At 54.8% G+C, this 16,155-nt stretch overlaps 7 protein-coding genes across 7 annotated transcripts; 3 read left to right on the top strand and 4 right to left on the bottom strand.

The window, feature by feature from the left end:
- Positions 1-183: 183 nt before the first annotated feature.
- Positions 184-1,104, top strand: CHGG_07690 (uncharacterized protein; the record flags this gene model as incomplete). The annotated part of the gene is made up of 2 exons (XM_001225345.1): positions 184-379; positions 626-1,104. The coding sequence occupies 2 exons, from the start codon at positions 184-186 to the stop codon at positions 1,102-1,104; spliced, it is 675 nt and encodes a 224-aa protein (XP_001225346.1).
- A 111-nt stretch (positions 1,105-1,215) lies between these two features.
- CHGG_07689 (uncharacterized protein) lies at positions 1,216-2,045 on the bottom strand (the record flags this gene model as incomplete). The annotated part of the gene is made up of 3 exons (XM_001225344.1): positions 1,216-1,351; positions 1,408-1,746; positions 1,819-2,045. 3 exons carry the CDS (start codon positions 2,043-2,045, stop codon positions 1,216-1,218), a joined length of 702 nt encoding a protein of 233 aa, XP_001225345.1.
- Positions 2,046-2,455: 410 nt separating this feature from the next.
- Positions 2,456-3,943, bottom strand: CHGG_07688 (uncharacterized protein; the record flags this gene model as incomplete). The annotated part of the gene is made up of 2 exons (XM_001225343.1): positions 2,456-2,793; positions 2,869-3,943. The coding sequence occupies 2 exons, from the start codon at positions 3,941-3,943 to the stop codon at positions 2,456-2,458; spliced, it is 1,413 nt and encodes a 470-aa protein (XP_001225344.1).
- Positions 3,944-4,363: 420 nt separating this feature from the next.
- CHGG_07687 (uncharacterized protein) lies at positions 4,364-6,071 on the bottom strand (the record flags this gene model as incomplete). The annotated part of the gene is made up of 3 exons (XM_001225342.1): positions 4,364-4,802; positions 4,993-5,469; positions 5,779-6,071. The coding sequence occupies 3 exons, from the start codon at positions 6,069-6,071 to the stop codon at positions 4,364-4,366; spliced, it is 1,209 nt and encodes a 402-aa protein (XP_001225343.1).
- Positions 6,072-6,856: 785 nt separating this feature from the next.
- CHGG_07686 (uncharacterized protein) lies at positions 6,857-9,903 on the bottom strand (the record flags this gene model as incomplete). The annotated part of the gene is made up of 7 exons (XM_001225341.1): positions 6,857-7,252; positions 7,706-7,973; positions 8,037-8,686; positions 8,740-8,786; positions 8,856-8,925; positions 9,313-9,406; positions 9,830-9,903. The coding sequence occupies 7 exons, from the start codon at positions 9,901-9,903 to the stop codon at positions 6,857-6,859; spliced, it is 1,599 nt and encodes a 532-aa protein (XP_001225342.1).
- A 1,307-nt stretch (positions 9,904-11,210) lies between these two features.
- On the top strand, positions 11,211-11,459 carry CHGG_07685 (uncharacterized protein; the record flags this gene model as incomplete). The annotated part of the gene is made up of 1 exon (XM_001225340.1): positions 11,211-11,459. The coding sequence occupies one exon, from the start codon at positions 11,211-11,213 to the stop codon at positions 11,457-11,459; it is 249 nt and encodes an 82-aa protein (XP_001225341.1).
- Positions 11,460-12,851: 1,392 nt separating this feature from the next.
- Positions 12,852-15,230, top strand: CHGG_07684 (uncharacterized protein; the record flags this gene model as incomplete). Its single annotated transcript, XM_001225339.1, has 2 exons — positions 12,852-12,866; positions 12,966-15,230. The coding sequence occupies 2 exons, from the start codon at positions 12,852-12,854 to the stop codon at positions 15,228-15,230; spliced, it is 2,280 nt and encodes a 759-aa protein (XP_001225340.1).
- Positions 15,231-16,155: the final 925 nt, after the last annotated feature.

Genomic DNA, 16,155 nt, shown 5'->3' with positions numbered 1-16,155 from the left:
GCGGCGTTATGCCTAGAGGTACAGTGCGCAGACTCATTATATGTAATACGCACTGTTTGGGCCACAACCACCACCAAAAATTTCAACGGCAGCCGTTGAAGTAAGTTTCACTCAGGGCCAGTCACACCTCAACCTCGAATTTCCCCATATTTAGTCCTCACTGAGGAGGCCACTGACGGCAAAATGGCGCCCCAATTAAGCGAAGATGAAATCGACGACCTTTTGTATGCCGCGCGGACAGGCGACAATGATGAGCTGACGACCCTGCTCTCATCGTTGGCTGAGCGGGAAAAGGTGTCGCCTGCCGAGATTCTCACAAGCGCAAAAGACGAGGGGAAGTCGACTTGCCTGCATATGGCGACCGGGAATGGCCATCTTGGTAAGTTTACAGTGTTTCTCTCCTAGTCCCACTCGGGCTCATTCCCTTGAGACCCCTCACCACCAAGAAAAAAATCAAACACCCCCACCACTCACCCTCTTAAAAACTCAACCCATCCCCCCTGATTCCCAACCCCATGAGCCCGATTCTCACCCCAACATCCCACAACCTCCCTCCCCTCTCCTCACCTCCACACCCAACCCACCCCCAAAACCCAAACTAACCCCCCCTTTCCCCCCCACACAGAAACAGTCAACCTCCTCCTATCCCACCTCCCCGCCAACAACACCGCCCAAAAACAAGCCTACCTCGACGCGCCCAACGCCTACGGCAACACGGGCCTGCATTGGGCGGCGCTCGGCGGACACCTGAGCGTGGTGCGGGCGCTGGTGGAGGCGGGGGCGTCGGTGGCGGCGGCCAACGACAAGAACTACATCCCGCTGGACGTGGCGGGGTTTGCGGAGAAGGGGGAGGTGGTGGATTATTTTTTGGCGGCGTCGGCGAAACGAGGAGGGGGGAGGAGGGGGCAGGGAAGGAGGGGGGCAGGGAAGGGAGGGGGAGGCTGGGGGGGTTGGTTAAAGGGGGTGGAGGAGGTGAGTGTAGATGATGGGGAGGGGGAGGAGGATGGGGAGGAGGAGGTGGTGGCTATGAGGGCGGGGGAGGTGGATGGGGAGGGGGAGAAGGGGAAGGGGGAGGGGGAGGCGGGTAAGGCGGCGCAGGCGTGAGGATAATGAGACATGAGGAATGACAAAAAAGGCGAGGCGGGATTGGTTGTGGCGCCGCTGGTATATACCTATATTGGGTTGATGGTTTGTGATACTGAAAGCCAACCTCTATCATGACTGCACAGGCCGTAGCGCGTACATCCTGACCGGCATAAGCTTCACCCCTGAGACCAACCCCTTTTGCAACTCGGTCTTAATCAGCCGGAACCCGGCCGCGGTAAAACAGCGTCGGTACGTGTCGTCGCCTCTGTGACGCCAGTTAGAGATTTGCAACAAGAAGACCGACGACCCCACAAGACGCACCTTGTAACGCTGCTGTCGACATCATCAAACATGTCTTTCCCTACCGGACTGGTGTTCTCTTTGAAGACGATAACGCCCCTATCCGGGTTCAATGCCGATTTACACCTCTCTAGGAATTGGACTAGCTGCTTGTCGGTCAAGTAAGCAGCGCACCACTGTATCCAGATGAGATCGTATTGGACGCCATCGCCGGGCTGCCAGTCTTCGAGGCCCATGTTGAAAATATTCCTCACACCCGGCTTTCCCTGCAATTGAGCCGTAAACTTGGCGATGGGCTCAATAATATCGACGTGCTGGGCAATGCCGCCGAGGAGCAAGCCCTCGGTTACTCGGCCGATGCTGCGTGGGAGAGGAAGAGAATTAGGTTTAATTGCTGATTCGGTCACTGGGCGGTACCTTTTCTACACTCACCCAGCGCCTCCCTCGAGCGCGTTTATAGCGACCTGCTGGCCAGGCTTGGACCCGATGCCGATCTTGGCTAGGAAGTTCCGTGAGCCCCGAAGTTCGACCCTGCTGACGTGGGGATGTCCGCCGAGCATGCCGTCGACGGTGGCATCAGTGCTTTCCCAGTATTTTCTCCCATCATCCCGATTGATGAGAGAGTCGACGTTTTCGGTTTTCAAATCGTTAGAAGTCATGACTGTAATCGCTATGCCGTTTGAAAGCTGTTGTTGTTTTTAAGGTTCAGTGTCTTGAGATGGTGAGATTGTGGTTACATTGAGGTGACTTAATTTTCTACTCTTGAGTGGGGTTAGGGTTAAAATAGCTTGTTTCATCCAATTTCCCGGCTGACTGCCCGGTTACTCTTTCTATTCCTGTGTTGTCGTACGATGTTGCCCATCAACCTCTAATCTAACTTGACCCAACGGTTGTGAACCGATTAGCGGGGAAAGTGCGACCCCAACTCCCTGTGACCCAAACTCTAAATCAACAAACACACTTTTGTATTTCATGAGCCGGACGACCAAACCGGGACTCTGATCTTATGGGCACATCAGTCAGACCCAACAAGAAAGCCGACCCGTTTGTCTCAATAGGCGAGGGAAGGCTAGAGCCGATTAAAGCGGCAGCGGCGGCATGCCAGGATCTGGCACTGCCGACACTCATAAATGAAGTTGGGAAGGGTGTGGTAACACTCCTCACACTGGTGGCTGCCGCCACGCGACCTCCAGGACCTATGCTGGCACTCGTGATTCTCCATCAAGTTGGCCATCTCCCGGTGTACCATGTCCTGCCGCAGAATTTGGGGCATCTCTCTCGCCCTGGGATCCCGGTCTACAACAACGTTGGCGCGGTTGAGTAGGTTCCTCTCGTCCCACTGGTCACACCCGCACCTCTTCCAGACCTCGCCGCAGACATAGCAGAACTGGGCACCGCAGCGGCAGGCTAGAAGTGGCGAGAAAGGGTCCGTTGTCAGCACGGTTCATCAGTAGCAGTACACAGCCCAGTTGTTCAACCCACTAATATGATTACAGCCGGTATCCAGCTCTACAAAACGGGAACACGAGTAGCAGCGTTGCCAGTTCTCCGCGGCCGCCAGCTTAAGCATGTCCTGCGTAGCGGGATCCTTGGGACAGTCGGTACCAGAATGGGCCGCGCCCTTGCAGACTGAGCACGTCTGGCCGCGGCACCCTAACTGGGGGCAATAGGCGATCCCGCCGAGGATGAATTGTGGCGGTATGAATGCCGAGCAGGACTTCCTCTGGCAGTAAGTCCGGTTGGGGGTTTCGAACTCGACTTTCTTAGCCTGGTACTGCCCGACAATGGTTTGTGTGAGGAAGGCTTTGCACGTGTCGATGGGGAGGACCTTGCCGCAACACTTGGGGGGGAAAAGGGTTTCGTCGGTGAAGGAGGATGTGAATAGCGACCGGAGGCAGTCTTGGCAGTATTCGTGACCGCAGGAGGGACTTTTGGCGAGACGAGTGACCGGGTGGATTTCGGTACAGGCGACACAGGTTCTGCTCACTACAGGTACCGCTGGCTTCCGTACTACCGTCGTGGTGCCGAGAACAATCTGGCGCCTGCTTTGAGCCCAGGAGGAGGACTCGGGGCGGTCGGCGTGCGTTTGCTCCGGGTACAAACGAGCAGCGGCGGGGCCTGGGGAAGGCGAAAGGTTGAGCGCCCTCAACTTCCCGAGAACGTGTTCGTCAGTGGTAGTCGACATGAACGACTTCTGGGAAATGTTTTGGGCTCTGGTAGCGGCCGGGCGTGGCTGGCCGCTCAAGCGGAAGGCCAGCTCTCTGTCCTGGATTAATTGGTCCTCCTGCGACAAGGCGGCGCTGATCAAGTCGGCATCGGCGTCCACGGCGGTAGCGATGCTCTTGCACATGGCCTCATCGGCCAAGATCTGGGCCGTGGCCGTCAAATCGGCGCTATAAGCGTCGATGGCAGCGATCAGGTCGGCGCGGGTGTCCTGCTGCCCCACGCGGCCCTTACCCTTGGGCGCATGAGTGCGTGCAATTTCTTGGAGGTCCTCAAGCTGGGTTTGGATGATCAGATTCAAGGTCTGCGCGTCGAGACCGTCGAGGTAATCCATTTTTGCGTTGTGGCTTCGGAATGAAGTGGTTTTCGTCCGCGATGTGAATGCGGAGAGTTGCAAAGTTGCCGCGAATGCTCCCAAGCTCATTCAATGAACATTAGGAAGATCAGTAAAAAGCAACAAAGATACCGCGACAGTCGCCGCCGAGGAAACCAAACTCGGGCGTTTGCTCCAGGTGGGGCGTGGGCACGAGCAATGCGGTGGGCCTCACTCTTGTTTTCAATTTGAGTTTTGCTAGCTGGGTTGTGTCAGTCGGCTGCCCGGGCTGTGTCCCACTTTTCTGGCCAATGAGACCACGTAGAACCAGAACCGTCTGTACAGTTTGCAACAATTAACTTTCAATTTTGGGGTTTATTGCGGCAGTCGAGAGATCTCAACGAGCCCTATTGAAAGCAGTCCTTTTCGCGAGTTCAATTCCTATCTGAAGTACAGTTTCCGATTGGCCCAGCTCAAAGATTCGCCGGCGCCGTTGATGACGGAGTAGGCTTTTTGACGCTGCCGGTTCATCAGATCTAGCTCCTTCATACCAACCTCCTTAGAGACGGTCCTAAGCCAGTCACGGCGAAGGTACTCGTAGCGAGTGCGAGTCTCCATCTCTGCTACTTTTTCAGTGTAGGTGCGAGCCTTGTTCCGGATCATCTCTTCAACTGCCTTCGAGACGGCATAAAGGTCAGAGCTACCAGTGATAACGTAAGACTTCAGATCCTTATGGGCAGTCTCGGTGGGTGAATTGGTCCGTACGCCGAAGTTCTCATACTGCGAGATAAAGCAGTTGGCCCACTGATGCCGCACAGGAAGGTAAGTATTAGAGATGTAATCGAGGGCAGGCTGTTGGTCAGAGAATTCCTGCTGCAGGCTGCCCACGCGGCATCGAAGTCCTCCTCTGTGTTGGCGTAGATAACGTAAGCCCATAGCTGACAGAAGCCAGTTGGGGTATGAGGAATCTCTGGGGGCTGCTGGCCGCGGTTGAGCATCTCATTGGCGCGGGCTCTATCGTTGAGGTTCTGGATCGCCTTGTTCTCGGCAGCCTCCTTGTCGCGGTTAACATCGAGCTCGTCTTCAGCAGGGCCGCCAGGCCCTTGCCACTTCCGTTTGACATTGAGGCTGACGTTCTGGTTGATGTGGAAGATGCAGAGTTGAAGTTGAGCGTCAGGCAGATGTCCATAATGGATGACCGTAAGGCATCTTCAAAGTCAGTAATCGCGACCTTAGGACGCTCGGCGTAGATTTCGGCCCGAATCGATTCGATAGACTCAAGAAGAAAGTCGTAGCCGTCGCAGCGTTCAGTTGACACGAGACCGAAGGCACAGTTATATAAGGAGCCAATATCTGTTGTGCCAGTGACCTGGAAGAGCGGCATCTTGAAGCGGTTGGTCTTGTAGGTGTTGTCTAAGCCGATGACCTTTGGAAATCTCTTCCACATACTTTCACACCACGGGTAAGTCCAGACGAAGGCAACAGGGCGGGTAGGGTCCTCTTCGGCCCACTGGATGCGATGCTTGTAGCCCATGTCGATAAGGATGCTGATGAACTGTTGGACAGCGGTCCTACCGTTAAGCGCAGTGAGACGTAGGCGCTGGCGGGCGTTGTCGATGTCTTTTTGCTTGACGAGAGACCCAGGCACAGCATCTCTGACGATGGAAGCTGCCTCACGTGATCCGATGGCCTTATGCTTTGAGATGGTCTGGAGGAGGTTCGTCTGGGTGGACGTCAACTTCCGGTGAAGCTTGTGTACAGATGGGTCGAGAGAGTGTGCGTGGTTATGGGAAGGGTGTTTGAGCTGAAAGGTCCAGCGCCAGTCATCAGCAAGACGGGCAGAGGCAACGCCATACTAAGGACAATCGTTCTTTGAGGTGCCTGTCTTGCGGTTGCCGAAACCTTCAGCCTTGCGAATAGCGTCACGGTCGCAGCAGATCTTGTAGCGCGTGGGCTTCTTTGGGTCTCCCCGATAGTTGCCTCCGTTGCGTCGGATGACAGCAAAACCATGCCTCCCGGCGTGGGCCTGGAGATGAGCCTGAAGATCGTCAATCGTCGCGACGGACTGACCATTAATTCCTCCGTCTGGCGGGTTCGGTATGTCGTACGTTGGCTGCGGCGCCACGGCAGGATCAATCGGCGAATCCATCGCGGCGAATTTCGGCGGCGGCGACGTGGTGGTGAAGTTAGAAGAAATCGGCGAAGTCGGCAATAGGAAGGCATGGGCAAGTTAACTGAGGGGCAGAATGATCCTGTTTATTCATTGGCCAGAAAAGTGGGACACAGCCCGGCTAGCAAAACTCTGGAATTTATGATTAACTAGTTATAACTACCTCCCACGTAAAATGTGGCCCGATCGTTCATAATTTCATTGTCTGAAAAGAGATCTCATCCAGCTGACCAACAGACACAGTGGGTTCTCGATTTTACAACTTTGATATTCTCCAGATTAATCGGCTCTTACTGTGAGAGACGAGGGACATTTGGGCGAGGCGCGAGGGCACTGCCGATGAGACTCTATTTCTGCTAATTGCAAGATGGGGAGAAAAGGAAGAGAAGCTGGAAGAGCTCTCGCGATACAGGAGTTAAATGCCAGCGCGTGTGGTCACGTGCCCAACCAAGTGGAGCCACAGTGCACTCCGACGGCAGCTGCCGTCACACTTACCTGCTTTACGAAGGATGTACATGTACGGATCCGTACTGCAGCTCGATCCCCATAACGGACTCGATTCCCCAATTTTACACAATTATTTATTATTATTCATACTCCGCTATGCCCTAGGGCGTGCCGGACCCTCTGCTATTTAGTGTACAGGAAAACCGTGCCCTCCCGGGCCGGGTAAAAAACCCATACCAACAATCAAGGAACGATGCGTTCTGGTGAGTCTGCGTATACAAAGAGAGGAGGCCTCCTGGCCTCCGGAAGGGGGCGTTTCAGGCCGCCGCTTCCAGCTCGAGCCTCCTGGCTAAGAGGCTGTACATCGGCAGCCTCCCCGAGTCCATCAGCCAGCCCAGGACCCTCCTCGTGAGCCGTGCCGTTGCAGGATCAATACCGTGTAGAACAGAGTAAAAGTCCCGTCGCGTTCGAATTCCGGTTCTCTCCCATCTTCGAGTCAGCGGTGGGGCCAAACACCACACTACCAGGTGTTCGGCAGTCTCCCGTCCCTCCCCGCACTCGCAGGCGGGCGTTAGGACCTCTGGGACCCCTCGCAAAAACAGATAGTCCCGTAGGCCTATTGCTCCCGTTCGGATCTGGGTCAGCAGAGAACTCTTTGCCTTGCTGAGACCGTCGTGCCGTCTTAGGGTTTCATCTCGGAATATCGTCTCCCGCTGATGGACACAATTATTTAGGTACCTATTTATCCAATCTATGATAAAAGACAGGAAATCTTTATCCAAACACCTCATCAATCGTAAAGATCGATGTATTACCCCACGTCATCCAGCCCCACAACCCCAGCGACAACATCAACATCATCCCCTCCCCGCAAACAACCCCCGCAAAAGCACCCCCACAAACCTCCCCAACACCCCCCAAAACTCCCACCACCCACCCAACCCCCAAACCCCCAATACCTGACTCGCCATCCACATCCTCCGCCCATACCCGACCACTTCCCCCTCCCACTCCCTCAACCCCCTCTCCCCTTTCCAAACCCTCCCCAACCCAAGACAATGCCTCGCCGCCTGCTCCGTCGCCACCGCAAAATGCGGCCGAAACGTCACCAGCGCATCCCCGACCAGCACCACCCTCCCCGCACAATACACCGCCCCCTCACACACCGCATCGTTCACGCGCGTGACGAACACGGCCTCGTCCCGCGTCGCGGCGACCAGCGTGGCTAGGTGGGAAGGCATTTGCGGGAGGGTGCGCGCGAGTTGGGCGCGCCATAAAGGGGGGTTGATGAGGCCGGTGGGGATGGTGTTGCTGTGGATGTGGCCAGTGAGGTCGGTTAAAAGGGGGGTGGGGTTGCGCGAGTTGGAGTACCATACCCAGTTGAGCAGGCGGGTGGAGGGGGTGAAGGTGCCGGCGTCGGGGGGGATGGGGTAGCTAGGGAGAGGTTGGTTTGGTGTTTGGTTGGTTGAGAGAGGGGGGAGGGGAGGGGCGGCTTACGAGACGAGGTAGGTCTTTTTGAGGAAGCTGATGGTTGGGCGGCCGTCAAAGTACGCGACTGTTTCTGGGGGCAGGTCGCGCTCGAGCACGGTCCCGCGCCACGCGACGTAGCCCGAGTATTCTTTGATGGTGGGCGCCTGGACGAGGGTCCGCACCGTGGAGTGCAGGCCGTCGGCGCCGATGACGAGGTCGGCGGTGAGGGTGTCCTCGGTGCCGTCCTGGTCGACAAAGGTGACCGTGACGGAGTCGTGGTTGTCTTGCAGCTTCGTGGCCTTCTGCCCAGAGCGGTACTCCGCTTTTCCGTCGCCTTGCCTTGGAGGAGGCGGGTTGGGGACGGCGTCGGAGGCCAGGCCGTCATAGTTGGCGCGCAGGATGCGGTACAGCAATCCCCAGCTGGTGAGACGCCGGGCGATGTTGAGGTGGAAGTCCCAGGTCTTGCGGTAGGCGAACTGGGTGGTTGTGGACGCTATGCAACTCTGCACGCCCGTGTCGTCGTACTTACGGAGGATCTCATCCGTGTTGGGCCCGAAGGCAATGCCCGCCTGGTGGCTGCTCCGAACCGCGTTGGGATCCTGTTCGAGGATGACCACATTGCTGCCATGCCGCTTCAAGTACAGCCCGTGAAGGAGGCCTGCTAAGGAGCCTCCGACCTGTAATCTGGTTAGGTTTGTTCGTGGACTGACCTCAACTTTATTTGACTCACAATGACAACCGACTTTGGGATATTTTGCGCTTCCATATTGCATGCGTCTGTTTAGTTTTTTTCCTTTCCCCAAGCCAACGTGGTGCTGCAAATGAAGATTCGGTCAGTTTGCTTACTGACCAAGTGCCAACGGCCCACATCAGCATGGACGAAGGGAGCTGATCCGTTGCTGAGGTGTTGGTGGGACTTTTGACAGGGGTATGTTCAGGGGCGTGTTAATGAGAAGTACCAAGTATTGCTTCTTGAGGACGGACGGCGGCCCCTGCGGTCTGGGGTAATAAGCAAGTAAATCATTAGTTATACTCTCCCGCAACCAACAGCCGGGGAACAGCGGGGACACTGGATATTTTTTGGTGAACAGTTATATTTCACACTTAGGCAGCCCGATATACGCCTTGGAACCTTGGTTTCCTTTTCGACTTCGATGTTCCAAAATCCATCCCTGCATGCTTGCCCATCGCGTTTGCGGATAGCTATACCTCCAGTGACAGCCAAACAGTCTCATGGTTTCCTTTTTGCAACATCGTCACGAATATTGCGTCTGAGAGGTAACACTAGTAACACATCTCTTACCTGGAGGCAAACCCTTTTTGGTCTTGCTGGTCCGTTTTGCGGCAACCAACAGTAATACACAACACCTTTATCATGATGCCAACGCCTATTCTGGCTATCGAGTTACATGGTATTTCTTCCTTCGGATAACGCACGAGTCTTCTGAGGAAGGGAAGCTTATTCAAAGTTTAGAGCAGGGCGACATCACGCGGCCGGCCGCACTCTTAGACTCTTAGGAGCCAGTATTACGCTGCCCGGAGGATTACAACACTCGGCAATGCGTCACTTTTCTCGACAATATAACTAGGTATCTCCGTCGGAGCTGAAGGGTCCGTTACGTTTCAAAGCCCACATGAATGGGCAGGTATAATAAATCAGCCACAGGGAATTGGTGTTCACGTCTCCCCCAGATTCCCAGTGCGGAGTGTATTAGCGTGTTATCATCATCCCAGGCTTGGGTCTGGGGTAGGGACAAGGGTAGGGAGATGTCACACGGATCACCACGTGGACTCAACCATCATGTCACACGGATCACTACGTGGACTCAACCATCATGGACTCAACCATCATGGACTCAACCATCATGGACTCAACCATCATGGACTCAACCATCATGTCACACGGATCATTACGTGGACTCAACCATCACCAATCATTTTCAGAAATCAATGGCCACTCATCGGTCAGCCTCACTAATTTCATTGGCGTCCTCGTCAGACGCCCTTCCTCACCTTCTCACCGAAACCCTTCATGTATAAGAAGACTTAGAATGTCAGATAGCTCCAGAACTTCTCTTTCTCTCTTCATGGACTTCTCGAGGCCATTGAAGATTATTCTTATTAATACACTTGGTTTTGCCGGTTCCCCCGGCAGCTGATTGTTCAAGCCCTGGAATTCCAGCCCTTGTAACAGGGGAGGCTGTGCTTCCACCAAGTGTGTCTGTATCAAGCACGGACCTGGGGAAGGATTGACTATTGTTCTATTGGGCTTGGCTGGCCAAGCTGGCACATGCAGCCCGGATAGAAAAGCCTTCGAGAAGGGAAGAGGAACCTTCTAGCGTCCTGCAAGGATCACAAGTGCCGGAGATCAGTCAACCGAAAACAGAAGGTCGAACATTCCGGTACCGGATACCACAACCTTGAACTCCACTAGGGTAGCATCGTCCCTGGTTCTCGAAGCCTTCCTGCAGCAGCAGGTGTTGTTGGAGCACTAGCTGGCCCACTAGGTATGTCGGTCAGACCGACGCTTTCTTTCTACACTTGAAGCTGTGGTTGTGAGTCTGGTACATGTAACCCTCGAGGCGGGGAAGGCGGGGGAGTTTGGGGTTCTTTTACCTCACCCCCTTTATTCGCCAATCGGTGTGTGGATGGGTGTTCGAAGGGCAGCCGCTTGAGCCTCGAGGTGTTGCATATAACCGTACAACGTGGGACCTCCCTACCAGGTACCCTGGCAGCCGAGCGACCAACCATGCTAGGAGCTCCGTGTAAGTGGGTTGACGCTGAAAATACCGCAGTATGGATCCGTACGCTCACGACATCCAGGGAGCCTCTAAACAAGATTCGAAATACTCTATTACTGATCATCACAGAATCGCGATGCCGGCTTGTCGGGGCCCTTGCCAGATGGAGCCTGCGGTCCGGTACCATTCAGGTAGGGAACCGTCTTGGAGGCCAGGTACCTAGGTAGGTACACGCTGTCTACATCTCTCCACGCACACTAAACTGAAGAGTTGCAGAAATCCAGAGTAGATTGAGAGTATTGTAGGACAAAAGAAAGGTGCGACAGTGAAAGTTTTAATCTGGGGTTGAGAATGTATAAAAGCCCATGCTTCGCCGCGAATTCGAAACCCCCCAGCTCGCCATCAGGATCTTCATCGGTCGTCTTTCTATACAATCTCTGGATGCACCAGTCTTGTTATGATGGTCATCTCTTTTGCCTTTGCCCTACTGCTCGGGCTCTCCCTTTTGCGGGCAGCAGGCGCGCAAACCTACAATGAGCTCTACAGACCTCGTTATCACTTTACGCCGGCAAAGAACTGGATGAATGACCCGAATGGTCTCCTGTACCACAATGGTGTCTATCACCTTTACTACCAGTATAACCCTGGAGGAGACACTTGGGGAGCCATGTCATGGGGCCATGCTACCACCGATGATCTGACCCACTAGAAGCACCAACCCATTGCCCTGCTTGCGCGTGGCTACCCAGGTGACATCTCTGAGATGTTCTTCTCTGGTTCTGCTGTCGCTGACACCGAGAACACCAGTGGCTTTGGCACGAACGGAAGTGTTCCATTTGTGGAAATGTACACCTCCTATGTGAGTCCTCCATTTGAATTCTTGAAAATGTTGGCTCCCTCTAATGCTGTCCACGTAGTATCCCGGACCACTCAATCTCCCTAGCGGCACGTCAGTCAACGGTGGACAGCAAGCTCAATCGATTGCGTACAGCCTGGATAGGCGTAACCTGGACAACATACGATGCCGCCAACCCTGTCATCCTCAACCCTCCAGCACCTTACGCGGATCAGTGGCGAGAGTTTCGAGACCCATTCGTGTTCTGGCACGAGCCAACCCAGAAATGGGTCTCGGTCATATCACTAGCCCAACTCCACAAGCTGCTCATCTACACCTCGCCCAACCTGAAGGAGTGGACCTACTCTTGAGGCAGAGGAAGTGCCTAAAAAGGATTGAGGTTGTTGCAGCTAAAGCTGCAGCAGCCGAAACTACATAAGAACTGTGAGTGGGCTTGTGCACAGGCCAACCTGCAGGGCGCTAGCCCTGCAGGTGCCAACTAGGGTACGCCCTTGCTAAAAAACAATTGTTACTAACGGTTACTAACCGTTTAAAATCCGCTTTTTTGAAGCAAAAAAGCAGTCTGTGCGTACACTAGTCTATCTAGGGGAGTTAGGTGTCCCAATTAGGAAGGTATGATAAAACAGGCAGTATTTTCCTAAGTGTCACGGCACCAAGCCTGACCTGCTTGGGTCACGTGGGCAGCAGTATCTCCTTCTCCATTAGCGTCCCCTTGTGAGAGCTTCCTCTCTCCTCATCGCACAACTCAGTCATTAGCCAGAACCTGACCCTGTTCCGCGACTCCCCTGACCACGCCCCGTGACACTAAGACGATTCACACCCACTATTGTACTCTGCTGGTATAACTAGAGACCTCTCCAATGCCCTCGAATTATAGTACACGAATGTCAACATGTCTGCTTTTTCCTGGCTCAACTTGTTCCGTACCTTGTTGTGTATAAGGTTTTGATAACTGAAAGAACGCTCTGACGGAACGGAATTGGCCAAACAGTCAAAAAGTCGAAGAGCAGGCTCAACCAAGATGCAGCTTGGATTTTTTGCGCCAATGGCTAGCCAATAATTGGCGGGCTCGAGGATCCAACCTTCTGCATCATTGGGTGTCTGGAAGATAGATGTGTTCCGACGGAATTGCATTAACTGGATCCGAATGTCACGGGCGTTGTCTGGGGTAAAATGATGACGAATCTCTGAATCGATCAATCGAGCCATAGTGAGGCTGTTCGCGGGGTGTAGAAGCGACAAAAAATGGCTGTTGCGGTGGTGATGGGCGGCGTGTCAAAAAAGCGGTTTTTTTGGATTTTGGTGAAAAAAGCGGATTTTTAGCAAAGTGGTTTAATAACCGCTTTTTTGGCAAAAAAGCGGTTTTTTTCCTTCCCTAGTGCCAACACCTACACTAGCGAGTTCGGCCCCATGAATGCAGTCGGGGGTGTCTGGGAGTGTCCTAGCATCTTCCCGCTCGCCCTCGACGGAAACGAAGCCGAGACTAAGTGGGTTGCACAGATCGGACTCAATCCTAGTGGGCCACCTGGAGTTGTTGGCTCAGGGACGCAATACATTGTCGGGAGTTTCAATGGAACGGCATTCACTGTGGACTCCAACAGTCCGCCTCCGTCTCCGTCTCCAACCTCCACATCCGTGTCGACATCCATCACCTCAGAAGGAGCAACTTGGACTGTCACATTCCAAGACTTCGAAGGTACTGCTGATTTTGCGTCTCGCGGCTGGGTTGCCACAGGGGGGCTAGTCGGGGCCGCACCGGCTCAGGGGACACTCCCCGGAAAGCAAACCGTCTCCGGATATGCTGGTACTCGCCTCGTGAACACTTTCTTGAACGGAGACTCAACCACCGGCACGCTCACCTCGCCGTCCTTTACAATTACTCAACCACTCATCAACTTCCTCATTGGCGGCGGCAACGCACCAGGCCAGGAATGCATCAACCTCAAGATCGGAAGCCAGGTTGTTCACACTGCCACGGGCCACAATGAGGAGAGACTCCTCCCACAAACTTGGGATGTCGCTGAGTACATGGGGAAAACTGCCGTCCTTGAGGTTGTGGATCAGCAGACGGGCAGTTGGGGGCACGTACTCATTGACGAGATTACCTTCTATGGTGATGCTACCACTCCCGCGCCCAGGAGTGATGGTGTTTTTGACTTTAATGGGAACGGTACTTTTGCGAGTCTAGGATGGACCGCCACTGGAGGTCTGGTCGGGAAGAGCCCGGCCCAGGGCACGTTGGCGGGACAGCAGGCTGTGTCCGGACAGCGGGGGAACTTCGTCAACACCTTCTACGATGGCGATGCGACGACTGGAACTCTGGTCTCGCCCACCTTCACCATCACGAAGAAGTGGATCAACCTTCTCATTGGTGGCGGGAACGCCCCAGGTGTGCAATGCATCAACCTCAAGGTCAACGGCGAGGTCGTCCGCACTGCCACGGGCAGTGATAGCGAACAGCTGCTGCCAAAGAGCTGGGATGTTACATCTTTGATCGGCCAGAGTGCTGCCATTGAGATCGTGGATCTCAGTACGACTGGCTGGGGACATATCCTGGTGGATGAGATCTCCTTCTCGGATGTCTCAGATGAACCAAGGGGGACTAACTGGATGGACTGGGGCCCTGACTACTATGCTGCGGCACCTTTCAATGGACTCCCCTCCGCAGACCGCACCGACATTGCCTGGATGAACAACTGGCAATACGCAAACAACATCCCGACCTCTCCGTGGCGCAGTATTTCATCGATCCCTCGGAAACTGTCACTGAAGACCATCAACGGATGGCCAACACTTATCCAACAACCTGTTGCCGATTGGGCCGCCCTGCAGACAGGGACGTATTCCAACGTTTTTAACACCGTGGAGGAAGGGAGTCAACCCATCCCGCTCTCTGGGAAGTCCCTCGACATCACGATGACATTCTCTGACCGGAACTCGGCGTCCTCGTCTCAGTTCGGCCTCCTCCTCAGATCAACCTCGGACCTGGCACAGCAGACACGGATCGGGTACGATTTCGGTACGAAGAGGATGTTTGTTGATCGAACCAAGTCTGGAAACGTCGGCTTTGACGGGACATTCGCCAACACTTATTACGCGCCGCTTTCCCCTGGCAGTGACGGGAAGATCACTATGCGCATCCTTCTTGATTCCTCTTCGGTTGAAATCTTTGGTGGCGAAGGCGAGGTGACCTTGTCGGCACAGATATTTCCCCAGGACGTAGGTATTGATGTCCGGCTTTTCTCAAGCGGGGGAAGCACAAAGGAGATTACGATTGATGCAAAGATGCTGGGATCGGCTTTCGATACGCCGCCCACCACCGGCACGAGCAGCACGAGCATCAGCCGCATCAGCTCGAGTCAGTCGACAAGCACTACTCTCAGCACGGTAGTAAGGACGACAGAAAACACGACCGTCACAAGCACAACCACCACTGCAACCCGTCCTTCGGCCACTGCCCCCGTAGATTTTCGTCCTGTGTTCCACTTCGTGCCAGAGCAGAATTGGATGAATGAACCCAACGGTCTTATCAAAATCGGGTCGATATGGCACCTGTTCTTCCAGCATAACCCCACTGGAAACTTTCTGGGGAAACCTCAGTTAGGGCCACGCCACCAGTACTGATCTGGTATCCTGGACTCACAAGCCCGTTGCCATCTCCAGTGCAGATGGCATACAAGCATTCACTGGGACCGCCTATTTCGACTCGCAGAACCTTTCGGGACTGGGATCCGCATCCAACCCGCCATACCTCGCTTTCTACACCGGTTACTTCCCCTCGACTGGGGTGCAGGACCAGCGGACTGGCGTACAACCTTGACCAGGGCGTCACATGGACCCAAGTACCAAGGCAATCCCATCATCTCGCAAACCCAGGAAGAGTCTCATGATACCACCGGGGGTCTGGAGATCCGGGATCCGAAAGTTTTCTACCACACCCCCTCGAGCCGATGGGTAGTGATCCTCGCACACGGAGGTCAGGAGAAAGTCACCTTCTGGACATCAAGCGACGCGCCATCTTGGACCTGGAGAAGCGACTTCACCGCCAGCCACATTCCAAACTTCCCCGATGGAATCCATGGGTGGGAGGTACCCGACTTTTTCGAGCTCCCTATCAAGGGAACAACACAAAAGAAATGGGTCATGATCATCACCCCTGCCACCGGTTCCCCCGCCGGCGGCAACGGCGTCTTCGCACTCACAGGCTCCTTCGACGGCACTTCCTTCACCGCGGATCTCGTTGATCCCAGCACATCATTCTGGCTCGACTGCGGCCGCGACTTCGACGGCGCCCTCACCTGGGAAAACGTCCCCACCTCCGACGGCCGCCGCATCCTCGCCTCCGTGATGAACAGCTACGGCGACCACCCGCCCACCACCACCTGGAAGGGGATGCTCTCCTTCCCACGCACCCTCGAACTCCACCAACTCCCCACGGGCCAACTCCAATTCCTGCAAGCCCCTATCCGCGAACTCGCCACCACCTACCACCGCCACCTCCTCTTCAAACCTCACCAACACCACCACCCTCACCCCCTCCCAATCCGAA

The sequence above is a fragment of the Chaetomium globosum genome, genomic scaffold, assembly GCF_000143365.1.
Source record: "Chaetomium globosum CBS 148.51 scaffold_5 genomic scaffold, whole genome shotgun sequence".
Taxonomy (NCBI): domain Eukaryota; kingdom Fungi; phylum Ascomycota; class Sordariomycetes; order Sordariales; family Chaetomiaceae; genus Chaetomium; species Chaetomium globosum.
The sequence above is the reverse complement of the archived record's forward strand: the minus strand, read 5'-3'. Positions and strand labels throughout refer to the sequence as shown.